This window comes from Ovis aries, chromosome 9, assembly GCF_016772045.2.
Source record: "Ovis aries strain OAR_USU_Benz2616 breed Rambouillet chromosome 9, ARS-UI_Ramb_v3.0, whole genome shotgun sequence".
In the NCBI taxonomy this organism is placed as follows: domain Eukaryota; kingdom Metazoa; phylum Chordata; class Mammalia; order Artiodactyla; family Bovidae; genus Ovis; species Ovis aries.
In genome coordinates, this window is record NC_056062.1 from 56,216,052 (window position 1) to 56,232,880 (window position 16,829).

The window sequence follows — 16,829 nt, forward strand, 5'->3', positions numbered from 1 at the left end:
AACAGTTAGAACTGGACATGGAACATTTCCTGGAGTTTGCTTCAAATTTGTGTCCATTGAGTTGTTGACACTAAACTTAGCAACTTTCAAATATACGATACAGTATTAGTAATTATAGTCACCATGCTGTACATTACAACCCCATGGCTAATGTATCTTATACCTGAAAGTTTATACTTTTTAACCGCTTTCACTCATTTTGCCCACTGTTACTACCATTAACTCTTGCCCTCAACTACCAATACATTCTTTATATCCATAAGCTCTTTTTCTTAGATTCTACATATAAGTGAGATCATACAGTTTCATCATTCTCTGTCTGACATTTCACATTACACAGTGCCTTCAAGGTCAATCCATGTTGTCAAAAATGGCGAGATTTCCTTATTTTTTAATGTCTGAATAATATTCCATTATATATATGATGCACGTGTGTGCATGTATATCACAGTTTATCCATTCATGTATCGATGGACACTTGAAAGTGTTAGTCGCTCAGTCATGTCCGACTCTTTGCGACCCTGTGGACTGTAGCCTGGCAGGCTCCTCTGTCCATGGAATTCTCCAGGTAAGAATATTGGACTAGGTAGCCATTTCTGTCTTCACAGGATCTTCCTGATCCAGGGGTCAAACCTGGGTTTCCTGCAGAGAAAATGTTTCTTTATCCATTCTTTCACTGGTGGACACTTAAGCTGCTTCCGTACCTTCAGCTATTGTAAGTAATGCTGCAATGAACACAGGGGTGCATATATTTTTGAGTTAATGTTTTCATTTTCTTTGGAAATATCCATAAGTGGAATTGTTATATCATGTGATAATTCTATTTCCCATTTTTTGAGGAGCCTCCATAATGTTTTCCATTGTGGCTGCACCAATTGACATTCCAATAGCTAGTGCACCATGATTCCCTTTTAAAATTCCACATTCTCGCCAACCCTCGTTACTTCTTGCCTTCTGATGACAGCCATTCTAACAGGTGTGAGGTGGGAGCTCATGGTTTGACTCATTTCCCTGATGCTGAGCACCTTCTCATGTAACTCTTGGCCATCTGTACGTCTTTTTTGGAAAAATGTCTATTCAGATCCTCTGCCCCTTCTGCTGTATTTTTGTCCTTAGCACTCATCACCATTTAACATGCTATTTATTTCACTTACTTGTCAATTTCCCCAGCCAAAGGTAAGCCCTAATAGGCAAGCAATTTCATCTGATTTGTTTACCACTGTTTCTTTTGTATTTAGAACAGTGGCATACACATAGTGAACACTCAAAACATATTTATTGAAGGACAGAATTTCTCAGTACAGTTTATACTATTCCAATCAAAGGAAAGAACGGGCATAAAAACAGGGGGAGGGGAGATACAGCTAAAGAAAATTCTAACATATAAGAGCTATAATTATAGCTTTCATTTACTATGTCTTTTTCTAATCATTTATTCATAACTGTCTAATTGTGTTCTTGAATATCTGCATTCAACATAAAAGGAGCGAAAGCACTCAGCAAAGTTCATTTACTTTTCACGATGTTCCTCTTTTGATTTTGAGTCTTTACTCTCCTGGAGTCCTAATAGAACTGCATCAGCCTCTAGGATGGTTGTATCTGTTGTCGCTCCCAGGAACCTAGATGTAAGTTCAAGATCTAATAGTCGCAGCCGGACTCTGGTTCCTTTCTGGTATTTCCTAAACAGTAAGAAAAAAGTTCCATTAGTTCTTCATATCATAAAATGAACAACTAAAATCAAACTCAAGTTCTAATTCTAATTTGTGTTGGCTCCAGATAAGGAAATTAACACTGGCATCAGGGAAATAGTTGTTTTTGATAGAAAAGTTATTTAGTTGTATCAGAATTCTTATGTTAAAGTCACCTTTAAAGATTTTATAACTGAAATGAAAATGTATTCCAAACTGAAATTCAAACAAGTTGGTCCTTGAAACTGACATTTATTTTAATGTCATTCATTTTTAAAGTCAAAGAGTATCAAGGGGAAAAAATGTTTTCAGAAACATTTTGTCTTCTAAAATTAGTATCTTCTTTGAAAAACAAAATGGAAAAAAGTCTCACTGCCAAATACTTACTATAGGGGATTGACTGCACTGTAATTAAAATATAACACTGGCCCCACAATGTATGATGGCTCAATTTGGTAAAAATAAAAATATTCAAGTATTTCACAATACCAAGTGAAAACTGATGCTCATTTATCTTTCTTCCTTGATCAATCATTTTAAGAGCTTAATATCAACATTATGAAAAAGTATGGTAGAGTAAAAATATTGTTACTGAATGAAAATCACAACTCTTTCTTAAAAACATCTAAATATACACCTCAAGTACTCTAAGGTAATTTTAAAATTAAAATAATTTTATATAAACAGAAAATGAAGAAACAGAGTTCTCCCAAAAAGAGAAAATGATTTTGGTAGAGCCTACAATGAATAGTCTCCACATAATGTTTGATTAGGTATTCTGGAGGAATTTATAGGTGATTCATCAAGTAAACCTGGAGGTTATTTGGCTTTTTTCTAAGTCATTTTTCTTTCTGATTACAGAACAAAATGTCCTTCTGTAAAATTTGAAAAATCATGACGTCAGTCACACTTCCTAGTCTTTCTATATGTATATTTATATATATGTACGTGGGTGTCTGCATGTGATAGCACAGATCATACTTCTTTGTTTAAAATAACTGAAGAGATATCCTAGAATAGCAAGGCCTAGCTTTATACTCTCAGAAAACAGAAATTCCCATCCTACTCCTCTTTGCCTTTTGCACTGCAGCACTGCTTGGACCTTCCTTATGAAAAAGTCCTGTTGGTTCCCAGGTATCCAGGTAGAATGTATCAAACGCAGCCCTTGAGAGTTTCCACATTCTCCTTATCAGAATGCAGATTGTGTCACTGGAATTCCCAAGAAAAACAGCATAGCCAAGTAAGCACAAATGTTAGTACCCTTCACTCACCTCTACTGGTTATGGGTGTAAATCTCTGATTTCTTATTAGATCAAACACTCCCCAAGATCTGTCACTGTGTTCACATCTGTATCCTTCCAGGGCCAATGCAGCAGGAATGCAAATGTTTGTCAATAAATTAACAAGACGCTTGCTGACAAAAGCCACCACCTCATCGACAGTCTAGGTACTCCATTCTCTTGGCTTTAGCAGCTGTGTGGCCCAGCTCATTTACTCAACCTCCCTGAAGCTTGCCTGGCACAGTGCCTGGTGCACCGTGGTTAATAAATGTTAGTTTTCTTCTCCTTCCATTGTTCGGAGTTGGACAATAAACTGACCATGATAAAGGGGAACAGCGATTTTTTTTTTTTTTTTAATGAAAAGAGTTGAACATGCACAAACATTTGGGACACGCTATCTGGGCGTAGTCACACTGAACGGGCAGCTCTCAGTGGAGACAGTCCTGTGTCTTGTAAATGTTAGCAATCTCCTGTTACAAAAATAAGATCAGAAATACCATGAGTGTCCAGTATGCTTGGTAGTTTATGGAAAGCAAAGCTGTCCCTATGTTTAGGTGGAGGAGCCTTTAATAATATGAAAGTTTTGCCTTCATCTCTAAAAAGTATGGAAATTTAAGAAGCTATCCAGTGAGTTGGTAACCGAAATGAAAAGCGAGCTGCAGGTCTTTACGTGTGCTGAATGAATCAAGAATCACCCACACTGTGTACTAAACAACAACAACAAAAATACCTCTAGAAGATTCTCTGACTTCAGTTGTCTGGAAGTAGCTGTTTCTACTTTTATGGTACTTAATTTTCACTGTGCATTACTTCTACATGTTATCTTCCCTAACAGACCATAAGCTCACTAAGGGCAGGGCTTTTATCTCATCTGTCTCTCTTATAGTACCCAGAGGAGACCTATATGTTTCATGTATCAAAAGCAAATGCCGTGCTCCTTAAAAATGCAAATGAGGGAAGCAACCCTAGAGAGAGTTGGCAAATCTAGGGTGGGACTCAGAAATTTGCTTTTTTTTTTTTGTTAAGAGTTATGTTTTATTCAGTGGGAACTTTTAGGACTTCAAGCCTGGGAGACAGCATCTCAGTAACCCTGAGAGAACTGCTCTGAGGAGGCAGGGGCATGGAGGGGCAAGGAGCGGGGAGGAGTCAGGTTATACAGAAGTTTTGCAACAAAGGGCGGGTAGTCTGAACATCAAAAGTATTTTTGTGAATTAAAGAAAACCAGATTATCTCAAAAGTTCAGGAAGTTAGTGCTTTCTACTTTTCTATGTATGGGAAGACTCAGGTGTCGGGGCTCACTGAACTCATTCCTTCCACAGGTATCTCAGTGATCTGAGGCCAGTATGCTGAGATTTTTCACATCCTGAGTTCCTCAGTGCTCACCTAGGGAGGGGCTGCAGGGGAATTTGCCTTTTTAAAGCTCCCCAGGTAACGCAGATGCAGTCTTCTCTGATCAGCATTTGAGAAAAATCTGGCCTAGAATTACCTGTATTATATACAAGGCACGGCATCCTACATACATACAAAGGACCAGTAAAACAAGGACCTCTGATGGACTCTGTGGCCACCATGAACAGCCTTTGAGAGTAACATGTTTTCCACAAGTGATGACAAAACCAACAAACTTCAGGATGAGTAATTTAGATTGACAAAATAAAATAAAATAAAGCCAGGCAGTGACAATCTATAATGGAGAAATGCGCCTTCAAAGAGGCCCCTGAACAAAGCCTGGTGACCACTGGGGTGGGACTGACTCTCCCACACACAGACTGTTCTCTCTGAGAAACCCAGGACGTGGAAAGGTTGGTAGTCCTCACTCACAGGAACAGCAGCCATATCATTAATGTGGAGTTTATCCTTGCTTTAAGTTTGAAATACTTCATTAGAGGGAAGTAAAGAAATGACTGATGTATTTCAGAGAACTCCACTTCTGCCAATGTAATTTGAGGTGACCCTCCAGTACTGCAGTCTCTGATAATCACTTATACCACTTAGTCTTCCCATTCGGGTTTCCATTGTTTCACATAACAACATTTAAAACGAATATGTCAGTACACTCTTTCCCCAAGACTGCATTGTTCATACAGTTTCCAAATGCTCCTTTCAGTCAAAGATTTTGGCCTAAGTATAAATATCCAGAAAAGGCAATGAGGTGGTGAAGACTGTAGACTCTGGAACCAGATGACTAGAAATGTGTCCAGCTCCATCCCTAAACATGCAGCTCTGAGCTAGTTATTTCACCTCTGTTTCAGTTTCCTCATTTGTAAAATGGAAATAATAATTATGGGCTTCTCTGATGTCTCAAATGACACCAGATGAACTTCCAGATGTTCAAGCTGGTTTTAGAAAAGGCAGAGAAACCAGAGATCAAATTGCCAACATCTCCTGGATCATTGAAAAAGCAAGAGAGTTCAAGAAAAACATCTATCTGCTTTATTGACTATGTCAAAGTCTTTGACTCTGTGGATCACAATAAACTGTGGAAAATTCTGAAAGAGATGAGAATACCAGACCACGTGACCTGCTTCTTGAGAAACCTACATGCAGGTCAGGAAGCAACAGTTAGAACTGGACATGGAACAACAGACTGGTTCCAAATAGGAAAAGGAGTACGTCAAGGCTGTATATTGTCACCCTGCTTATTTAACTTCTATGCAGAGTACATCATGAGAAACGCTGGGCTGGAAGAAGCACAAGATGGAATCAAGATTGCCGGGAGAAATATCAATAACCTCAGATATGCAGATGACACCACCCTTATGGAAGAAAATGAAGAAGAACTAAAGAGCCTCTTGATGAAAGTGAAAGAGGAGAGTGAAAAAGTTGGCTTAAAGTTCAACATTCAGAAAACGAAGATCATGGCATCTGGTCCCATCACTTCATGGCAAATAGATGGGAAACAGTGGAAACAGTGGCTGACTTTATTTTTTGGGGCTCCAACATCACTGCAGATGGTGACTGCAGCCATGAAATTAAAAGATGCTTACTCCTTGGAAGGAAAGTTGTGACCAACCTAGACAGCATATTAAAAAGCAGAGACATTACTTTGTCAACAAATGTCCGTCTAGTCAAGGCTATGGTTTTTCTAGTAGTCATGTATGGATGTGAGAGTTGGGTTATAAAGAAAGCTGAGTGCTGAAGAATTGATGCTTTTGAACTGTGGTGTTGGAGAAGACTCTTGAGAGTCCCTTGGACTGCAAGGAGATCCAACCAGTTCATCCTAAAGGAGATTAGTCCTAGGTATTCATTGGAAGGACTGATGTTGAAGCTGAAACTCCAATGCTTTGGCCACCTGATGTGAAGGGCTGACTCATTTGAAAAGACCCTGATTCTGGGAAAGATTGAAGGCAGGAGGAGAAGGGGATGATAGAGGATGAGATGGTTGGATGGCATCACTGACTCAATGGATATGAGTTTGGGTAAACTCCAGGAGTTGGTGATGGACAGGGAGGCCTGGCATGCTGCAGTCCATGGGGTCGCAAAGAGTCAGACACGACTGAGTGACTGAACTGAACTGAACTGAACTGGTGTCTCAGACAGTAGAGTCGACCTGCAGTGCGGGAGACCCAGGTTTGATCCCTGGGTTGGGAAGATCCCCTGGAGAAGGAAATGGCAACCCACTCCAGTATTCTTGCCTGGAAAAACCCATGGATGGAGGAGCCTGGCGGGCTACAGCCCATGGAGTCGCAGAGTCGGACAGGACTGAGTGACTTCACTTTCACTTTCAGGTTACTATGAGCATAGAATGAGTTAACACCTGCCAAGTCCTTATACATGCTCAATAAATGTTAGCTGCCATAATCAATCACCACCACTGCCACCACCATCACCATCAAAACAAACCCAGTGACAGTAGATGTTCCAGCCTTGGCATGATGGAGGGGACCAGAACACTCTCGGGATACAGGTATATGTGAGGCTGATTCACTTTGCTATCCATCAGAAACATCAGCAGTGTAAAGCAACTATACTCCAATTTAAAAAATTATGACTACAAGAAAAAAAAATAAGAACACTCCCAGATATAATTGCAAGTTATAATTAAATCAGTTAAAGGATTTCTACAGATAGTAAGCTTTGGGGATGGGTTTTCTTTCAATAATTTGCTTTGATTCAAATCTTACTTATTTTAATGGTATAAACATTCCTCTCTTAAAATTTATTATAAATGTCCTACCAAAAAGAAAACAACTATTTGAAATGAATGTTGAATTTCTTTTGAGGATGTGAGGCAAACTAGCACTGAACAAAAGCGAGTAAAACTCACAGAACTACACACCACATTCACGCCACATTTAATGGTCCACACTTCCCCACCTTAGCTACATTATACCTGAATACAATAAAGTAGAAATATATGGTGAGTCACAGGAGGGTCACAGTGACTCAATCCACTCTAGTATTCTTTTTGACAGGGGCTCAGTGAACACTGAGGGGCAGGCAGAGCTGTCTAATTTTACCTTCTCCTGGGCTTCCCTGATGGCTCAGAGGTTAAAGCGCCTGCCTGGAATGCGGGAGAACCAGTTCGATCCCTGGGTTGGGAAGATCCCCTGGAGAAGGAAATGGCAACCCACTCCAGTACACTTGCCTGGAGAATCCCATGGAGGGAGGAGCCTGGTAGGCTACAGTCCATGGGGTCACAAAAAGTCGGACACAACTGAGCGTCCCCAAAGCTTACTGCCTGTAGAAATCCTTTAACTGATTTAATTATAACTTGAAATTATATCTGGGAGTGTTCTTATTTTTTTTCCTGTAGTCATAATTTTTTAAACTGGAGTATAGTTGCTTTACACTGCTGATGTTTCTGATGGATAGCAAAGTGAATCAGCCTCACATATACCTGTATCCCGAGAGTGTTCTTGTCCCCTCCATCATGCCAAGGCTGGAACATCTACTGTCACTGGGTTTGTTTTGATGGTGATGGTGGTGGCAGTGGTGGTGATTGATTATGGTAGCTAACATTCACTAAGCATGTATAAGACACCTTCTCCAATCACTCCTTAATTTTTCATGGAGTTCAACGAATCTATTTTTAGCACATAACTATTTCTTGAAAGGGGAAGATGATCCTTTCAATAGGTTCATAATCTTTCTTCTTTGTTTAAAATGTACCATTTCAATAGCAGACTTAACCTCGAACCTGTCAGATATCCCTTTCTGTATGGACCTGACTCTGCCTCCTCTGTCTCCTATGTGTCTCAGTCACTTGGTCATGCCTGACTCTTTGTGACCCCATGGACTGTAGCCCGCCAGACTCCTCTGTCCCTGGAATCCTCCAGGCAAGAATGCTGGAGTGGGTTGCCATTCCCTTCTCCAGGGGATCTTCCTGATTCAGGGATTGAACCTGGGTCTCTTGCATTGTAGGAGGATACTTTACCATCTGAGCCACCAGGGAAGCCCTTTTCTATAATGAGGTTTTATTTTTCTTTTGGACTTCCAAGGAGGCACAGTTGGTAAAGAAGCCACCTGCCAATGCAGGAGATGCAAGAAACATAGGTTTGATTCTTGGGTTGGGAAGATCCCCTGAAGGAGGAAATGGCAAACCATTCCTATATTCTTGCCTGGAAAATTCCATGGACAGAGGAGCCTTGGCATGTCCATGGGGTGCATGGGGTCGCAAAGAGTCAAACACTACTCAGCATGCACGCACAAAAACATTATTCTTTTAATTAGTTTTCCCTCATTCCTTTTATTGTATCAGTGGACTCTTCCTTCTAAAAATCATACAAATGCCCATAAACATAACTGGGGTACAATTTCAAGAGGTTCACAGATTATCTGAAGGTCATCTATGGACCTCTAAGATTAAGAAGTTCTGTTTTAGATTTTAACTCTGTTTATATTTCTGGATATAATATAATCATATAATATAATTGGGAAAGGAGTATGACAAAGCTGTATACTGTCACCCTGCTTATTTAACTTATATGCAGAATACATCATGTGAAATGCCAGGCTAGGTAAATAACAAACTGGAATTAAGATGTTGGGAGAAATACCAACAACCTCAGATATGCAGATGCTACCACTCTAATGGCAGAAAACAAAGAGGAACTAAAGAGCCTCTCAAAGAGGGTGAAAGAGGAGAGTGAAAAAGCTGGCTTAAAACTCAACATTAAAAAAAAAATACCCTAAGATCATGGCATCCGGTCCCATCACTTCATGGCAAATAGAAGAGGAAAAAGTGGAAACAATGACAGATTTTGTTTTCTTGGGCTTCAAAATCACTGTGGACAGTGACTGCAGCCAGGAAATTAAAAGATGCTTGCTCCTTGGAAGAAAAGCTATAACAAACCTAGAGAGTGTATTCAGACATTGTTTTGCCAACAAAGGTCTGGATAGTCAAAGCTATGGTTTTTCCAGTAGTCGTGTACAGATGTGAGAGTTGGACCATAAAGAAGGCTGAGTGCTGAACAGTTGATGCTTTCGAACTGTGGTGCTGGGAGAAGACTCCAAAACTCCCTTGGACAGCAAGATCAAACCAGTCAGTCCTAAAGGAAATTAACCCTGGATGTTCATTGGAAGGACTGATGCTGAAGCTGAAGCTCCAATACTCTGGTCACCTTATGAAAAGAGTCATTTCATTGGTAAAGACTCTGATGCTGGGAAAGACTGAAGGCAGGAGGAGAAGGGGGTGACAGAGGATGAGACGGTTGGATGGCATCACCAACTCAATGGACATGAGATTCAGCAAACTGCAGAGATGGTGAAGGACGGGGAAGCCTGGCATGCTGCAGTTCATGGGGTTGCAAAGAGTTGGACACAACTTAGGTATGTCGTGTCCAACAACAATAAATGAACAACAACAATAAATAGTTCCTGAGGTAAAAGGAAGGCGTTCTCATTCTATCTACACACCAACATGGCCTTATAATTACTTCTGTTGTTTTATTTCCAATGTGTTTCTTAAGGAAACTTAGGACTTCAGTGAACAAGCTTACCAGGCCACTGCTTGCAGCCACACAGCTGTAAGTGGTAGAGCCAGCCTCTACCACAGCCTCATTTTCTAGTGTAAATAAGACAAAAGTTCACAGCATATGCAAGTGAAGATGGAGTTTTTCTTTTATTACCCCTGGTCACTTCCTTAAGTCTAACCCTATTATGAATGAACAAGGACAAGTCTTAAAGAGAATTAGGTGCACAGCAGCATAATATTTTCAATTTAAAAAATATGGAACAGGGTAGAGAGGAGGGATAAATTAAGAGTTTGGGATTAGTAGATACAAACTACTATATGTAAAATAAATAAACAACATGGTCCTACTGTATAGGGAACTATATTCAGTATCTTATAATAAACTATAATGAAAAAGAATAAGAAAACATATATAACTGAATCACTTCGCTGTATACGAGAAACTAATAGAATATTGTTAATTAACTATCAGTTCAGTTCAGTTGCCCAGTTGCGTCCAACTCTTTGCGATTCCACTGCCTGCAGCGCACCAGGCTTCCCTGTCCATCACCAACTCCAGGAGTTTACCCAAACTCATGTTCTCTGAGTCAGTGATGCCATCCAACCATCTCATCCTCTGTTGTCCCCTTCTCCTCCTGCCTTCAATCTTTCCCAGCATCAGGGTCTTTTCAAATGAATCAGTTCTTTGCATCAGGTGGCCAAAGTACTGGAGTTTCAACTTCAACATCAGTCCTTCCAAAGAATATTCAGGACTGATTTCCTTTAGGATGGACTGGTTGGATCTCCTTGCAGTCCATGGGACTCTCAAGAGTCTTCTCCAACACCACAGTTCAAAAGCACCAATTCTTTGGAGCTCAGCTTTCTTTATAGTTCAACTCTCACATCCATACATGACTACTGGAAAAACCGGCTAGCCTTGACTAGACGGAACTTTGTTGGCAAAGTAATGTCTCTGCTTTTTAATATGCTGTTAGATTGGTCACAACTTTTCTTCCAAGGAGTAAGCGTCTTTTAATATCATGGCTACAATCACCATCTGCAGTGATTTTGGAGCCCCAAAAAATAAAGTCTGACACTTTCCCCATCTATTTGCCATGAAGCGATGGGACCAGATGCCATGATCTTCGTTTTCTGAATGTTGAGCTTTGAGCCAACTTTTTCACTCACCTCTTTCACTTTCATCAAGAGGTTCCTCACTTTAATTAAAAAATAAAAAACATGGGAAAAATTAAATTTAAAAATGTATGCAACAAAAGAACAGGCTTAAGATGACAATCTTAAGAAGTTGAAGGAGGCTACCATCTTGAATATTTATACCATATTTATTTATACCAAATATTTATATCAAGATGTGTTGGAAATGTTCAGAGGTGCTGTTTGGTTGTCACAAAGATCAGGCTGACATCTAGCAGGAGTGGATGGGATGGAGACATTGTGTAATGCAAGGAACTCTTCCATGCAAGAGCTGTTCTGCTAGCCATTGATAAAATCTGATTGCAATGATCTAAGCCTGGAACTCTGTCTGCTAAATTTTTTTTTTTTTTTGCTAAATATTTTTTAAAGGTTGTTTTTTTTTTTAATAAGAGTTTAAGTAAACACTATATTTTCAAGAATGAGATTACAATGTAAATTAAGGGAAGACTGATTTTGTCCAAAATGTTACCAAGAGTTGTTCACAATTTCAGAAAAATCACACTGTCATCAGCAACACCATCATTTCATTTTTGTGTCTTGCTACATGGGTTAAGGGCTTCCCAGGTGGCGCTAGTGGTAAAGAACCCACCTGCCAATTTCAACCTGTAAGAGACGCAGGTTCGACTCCTGGGTCAGGAAGATTTCATGCAGAAGGGCATGACAACCCACTCCAGTATTCTTGCCTGGAGAATCCCCTGGACAGAGGAGACTAGGGGGTTATAGTCCATGGGGTTGCAAAGAGTTGGACACAACTGAAGTGACTTAGCATGCAGACACACACACATAGGTTAAATGTATCTTCTTTACAGCTTCAACTTTGGCTTATTCTTTGCACTGGAAGGAGATCAGTCTCCTCTATATCTGATAGCTAAAAATATACAATTTATCTTCTTGGCTTTCAATGGAATACATTGATAAAACTCGGCTTCCCTCCTAGCTAAGTTGGTAAAGAATCTGCCTGCAACGCAGGAGACCTGGCTTCAGTCCCTGGGTCAGGAAGATCCCCTGGAGAAGGAAATAGCAACCCACTCCAGTATTCTTGCCTGGAGAATCCCCATGGACAGAAGTGCCTGGTGGGCTACAGTCCATGGGGTTGCCCAGAGTCGGACATGACTGAGTGACTAAGAACACTGGCATACATACCTACTACCCAAAAATATACAATTTATCTTCTTGACTTTCAATGGAATACATCAATAGAACTTAATTAAAATATCAACAATTCCAAAACATAACTTTCTATAATGACAGAAACATTCTATATAATGTGGTCATGGAACACTTGAAATATAACTAATGTGGAGAGGAAGCAATTTTCTAATTTTATGTAATTTCAATTAAATTTAAACAGCCGCTTGACAGTGCAGCTGTAGACAACTTCAAATTGCCAATAAAAATAGTAAAATACTTGTCTTACAAATATATAAACATATCACTGACAGAAACTCTAGTTTTACAGGAAAAATAGCACTTTGAAGTTATTTGTTATAATAAATAGCTATTCCTAATTAGATTCCAGCAAGGGTAAACCATTAGATCCATGCTTGCCATTCCTAACTGCTCATGTGTTTCTTTCCATTCTGTTACCTTTTATATTTTTCCTCATATCTGCATGACACTGTACTAGACACATAGCAATTGAACTGTCTTTTAGATATTTAGAGGTTAAAACAAAATTCCATGTAAAGATAGCTTACTCCACGTTATACGTAGAAAATTAAGATACATGAAATCATTTGCCAATACCACAAAGTTGTATAAGATGATTTAGACTTTTTTTGTCTTCCTTTTCTTCAGTTCTCAATTACCTTGACTTCTTCCAAGAACTGTAAACCTAATCCCTTTGGGAGTGATAAGAAGTTACCACTTCATGTAGTCTCATAATGTCATCCCTTTAAAATAAAATGTAAACCATGTTGCTGTCACCCAAGTCATTGTTTTAATTAGAAAAATGGTTACTTTCAGTGGTAACAAATAATAAATTATTAAAAAAAAAAAAAACCCCAAACCTGAAACTGTGTGACTTTATGCAAGGTTGTCTATTTTTCATACCTCTTTTTAATTAGGAGGAAAAAAACCTTAGATATTAGTTTTTCAGAAATGCTGCATTTCATATTAGAAACGTTGAATACTGCTGTCCTGAAAGCGAATAGGACATCTCCAGTGAGTACGTTCAAAATGAAAATAGCCCATGTTTTCACTGGTCAATGTGTTTCTTTAACTTTGAATGCTTGCCTCTGCTGGATCTTTGTGAATTCCAGCCTAAACGGATTCAATCTCAGCCTTCACCATGACTGCTCTCTTCCAATGTGCACTTTCGCAGACCATATGCTGCAGTAAATGAGTCTGCATGTCTGAGCTGTTTAGGAAAAGGGCAATTAAATCTGGTTTTGCATTTCTGTATTAAGGACATGGTTTAAAAACTTTTCTAAGGAGGGGGTTTTGACATTCTTTCCACATTCTTTAACATCTGTCAGTGCAGGCTGGTGACGGTTCTCATAGACTTAAAATAGAGACAGTGTCTTGACTAGTTCTTTGATATACATAAATTAAATAATACAAAGCCGGCAAATACAAGTCTTGGATTGAATCTCAGTATCCAAAGAGAATTTTGTAAGGAATTCTGCCTTTGGGAGTCAATGTAGCTGCCTTACTATAATCGAAGTTCACAGAGATTTCAAGAACAGTTGTTTTGAAATCATTAACCATCTATGTTTTCATCCCAACAAGTTAAAATATTTTAGAACTTTTCCTGATTTTCTTATGATTTTGTTATTTTAAAGTTTTAAGACTTTGGGAAAAAAATTTTCTTTTCTTTTTTGGAGAGAAACAACTAAGATATCTTTAATGATTTAATTACTCCCTATTTGTTTTTTCTAATTCATTCAAACGTGCGCAGTAATGCTGGCCTCTCTGTGAAGCCAGCACTTTGCGTGTGTGCCTTGCGCATGCATCTGTGAGGGAAAGTGCCTGCACACGACTGTGAAGGGATGTGTGTATTATACTCTCCTTTAATTGAACTCTCTGGGCATCAACTTCCTCATCTTTGAAAAGCATAAGCTTAGAACAGACCTAAGGTCTTCTGCAGTTCAATGATTTTGTTCTACTTTTATACAACTTAAAGTGTTTGAAAACTAATACAGCACCGAGAGCTACTGAGTGCAAAATTGATTCAATATACATACAAAATGCAAAATGTTAAGACTTTTTATTAGCTACATATGATGTTATTGCAGTCTTAAATATTTGATTAACAAGTAAAATTTTCTATGCAGGCTCTTTGGTATATTTCAGATGTGTCTCCCTTTTTCAAATACCATCCACTGGGTTTCTTTGACTGTGTTTCTAGTCTGCTGCTTCTTTCTGCTCAGTTTGTAGGATGCCTATGAGATTGACTCACCACCATACTAACTATTCTGTCTTATCAAGCACAACAGCCACAGTTAAAAAATAAAGGTAGAAAGTGCTAGCTTTCTATAATTCCAATAATTATAACTCTAATAATTCAACTGATTAAAATTTAAATCACTGTTCATAATGCTAAAATGTACTTCCTCAAATTGCAATCATCCTGGAATTTAATCTTTTTCTGCAACTCTATGGTAAACATATGATTTTGTCTTTCCCTTAAACCAAACACTTTTTAACCTTGCCCTGCTAGTTAGTATTTTGTACCACAAACAAGCTTTATCTCTTGTTCAAACATTGATTTATTTTATGAAATGAAACATTTTTAAATGTCCAATAAAATATTTCACTTTTTAATAATATGGAACATGCACATAATATAATATATTACATATACCATAAATAATGATAGTTATAAACTTTTCTTAGAGTTAGCAAAATAAGATGTGTCAAGAAATTAGGGAAAGAAATATCCTAAAACCTAATGACTATATAGAGTCTATTTTTCTGGAAAAAAAAAAAAGTGCTGCTGGTCAGAATATGCATATGCAATAAAAAAGAATATATATATTTGGAGGGACAAAAAAATCCAAAGGAAACAGAAGGAATAAATGCCTTCAGGCACCTGAGATATGCTGATAACTAACATCAGATCAAAGCTGGAACTAGAATTGGAGTATCCAAGAAAAAAAGGATATAACTTGTGGTATACAAGTTTTGTTTTATGAGAGAAGAAAATACATAATTTTATTGTCAGAGATAAGTTTTGTCAGGGTACAGCAGAGGAAGGAATATGAGTTTTAAAATGTCATAGAAAGGTCTAGATCTGACCGTGACTGAGCGTGAGACACTGAGCTCGTATGGACTGCTTGCCTGGGTGCTCAGTGCTCAGCTGCTGTCATGTCCGACTCTGAGATCCCATGGACTATAGCCTGCCAGGTTACTCTGTCCACGGAATTTTTCAGGCAAGAATACTGAGTGTTGTCACTTCCTATTCCAGAGGATCTTCCCGACCGGGGGATCGAACCCCCGCCTCCTGCATCTCGGCATTGGCAGGTGTATTCTTTACCACTGAGCCACCTTGGAAACCTTGGACTGCTTACTAGCTGTAAAGTGAGTATATAACACTTGGTAAAGCTGCTGAGATGCTTAACCCATATGGCACATAGTACATACTCAATAAATAATAGGTATTATGAAATTCATTACATTGATTCTTATATATAATATAAAGTGTAATAGATAACTAAAAGGATAATAATTTCAAATATAAACTAGAATATTGCTCAAATGGACAAATCTGACAGCAGCCTTCAATATATACAAAAGAAACAAAAGGAAGACAAAACTGACTGAAGGCATTCTTTGAGTCTGAGTTTGGGGCTGAGGATGAGGATAATAAAATCCAGAAGTTACTTTATAATTTACAGGGACAGACTTATCACTCTGCAGGGAGTCAGAGCTGAGAGGCAAAACACAATCAATTGGCTGTGGAAGCTTTTTACAATTTTTTTCTTTCCTTTTTTTATAAAAATATTGATGCCTGGGGTCTAACCCAGACCTACACCATCCAAATCAGTATGGTAGAGCTGGAGATTCATGCACATTTAGGAAAAACTTCTCAAATGAGTCTGGCTTGAAAAGCACTGGCTACAGTATTCATAAGTTACATTCTCTGAGTCTCTGTCTCAGTCAAACTCCAGATAAATGGTTCATGGCAGTCAAGGGACCAACCTGAATCTTGGTCAATTCAAGCTTTAGTTTCCCTAACAAGGGCATGCAGTGCAGACATTACATAGAAAGTCAAAGATAGAACTGCACATTTTAAATATCAAATATGAGATAAGCAAAGTTGCTTTCCTATTATGAAACTGAAGAGATTAATATGTATTTCTCTCTAAACAAGGGGCTTCCCTGATGGCTCAGATGGTAAAGAACCTACCTGCAATGCAGGAGACCTGAGTTTGATCCCTGTGTCAGAAAGATCCTCTGGAGAATGGAATAGCAACTCACTCCACTATTCTTGTCTGGAGAATTTCATGGACAGAGGAGCCTGAAGGGCTACAGCCCACAGGGTTGCAAAAAAGTTGGACATGACTTAGCAACAAAACAACAAAGTACAGGTTCCACATTATATTTCCCACATAATAATTCCAATCTCCTTTCACTTTTCTGACCACATCTAGGGAACTGTCATCTGTTTGGAAAGAAGACAGTCAAAGAATCTTGTAGTATGTGAATGAAAAATTAAGGGAAGGAGCAGTTTGAACAAAAAGTAGAGAAGGATCTTATACCTGTCTAAAGAATCTGGAAGTCTTTAATACTAAAGAGGTCACAATATTT

At 38.7% G+C, this 16,829-nt stretch overlaps 1 protein-coding gene across 1 annotated transcript in view; it reads right to left on the reverse strand.

Moving 5' to 3' along the window:
• Nucleotides 1–1,257: 1,257 nt before the first annotated feature.
• Nucleotides 1,258–16,829, reverse strand: part of MRPS28 (mitochondrial ribosomal protein S28) — a 104,436-nt gene continuing 88,864 nt past the window's right edge. The window contains exon 3 of the mRNA XM_027973077.2: nucleotides 1,258–1,679. Within this exon, the coding sequence (XP_027828878.1) occupies nucleotides 1,511–1,679 (169 nt within the window). The 3' untranslated portion in view covers nucleotides 1,258–1,510. The remainder of the gene's footprint in view (nucleotides 1,680–16,829) is intronic.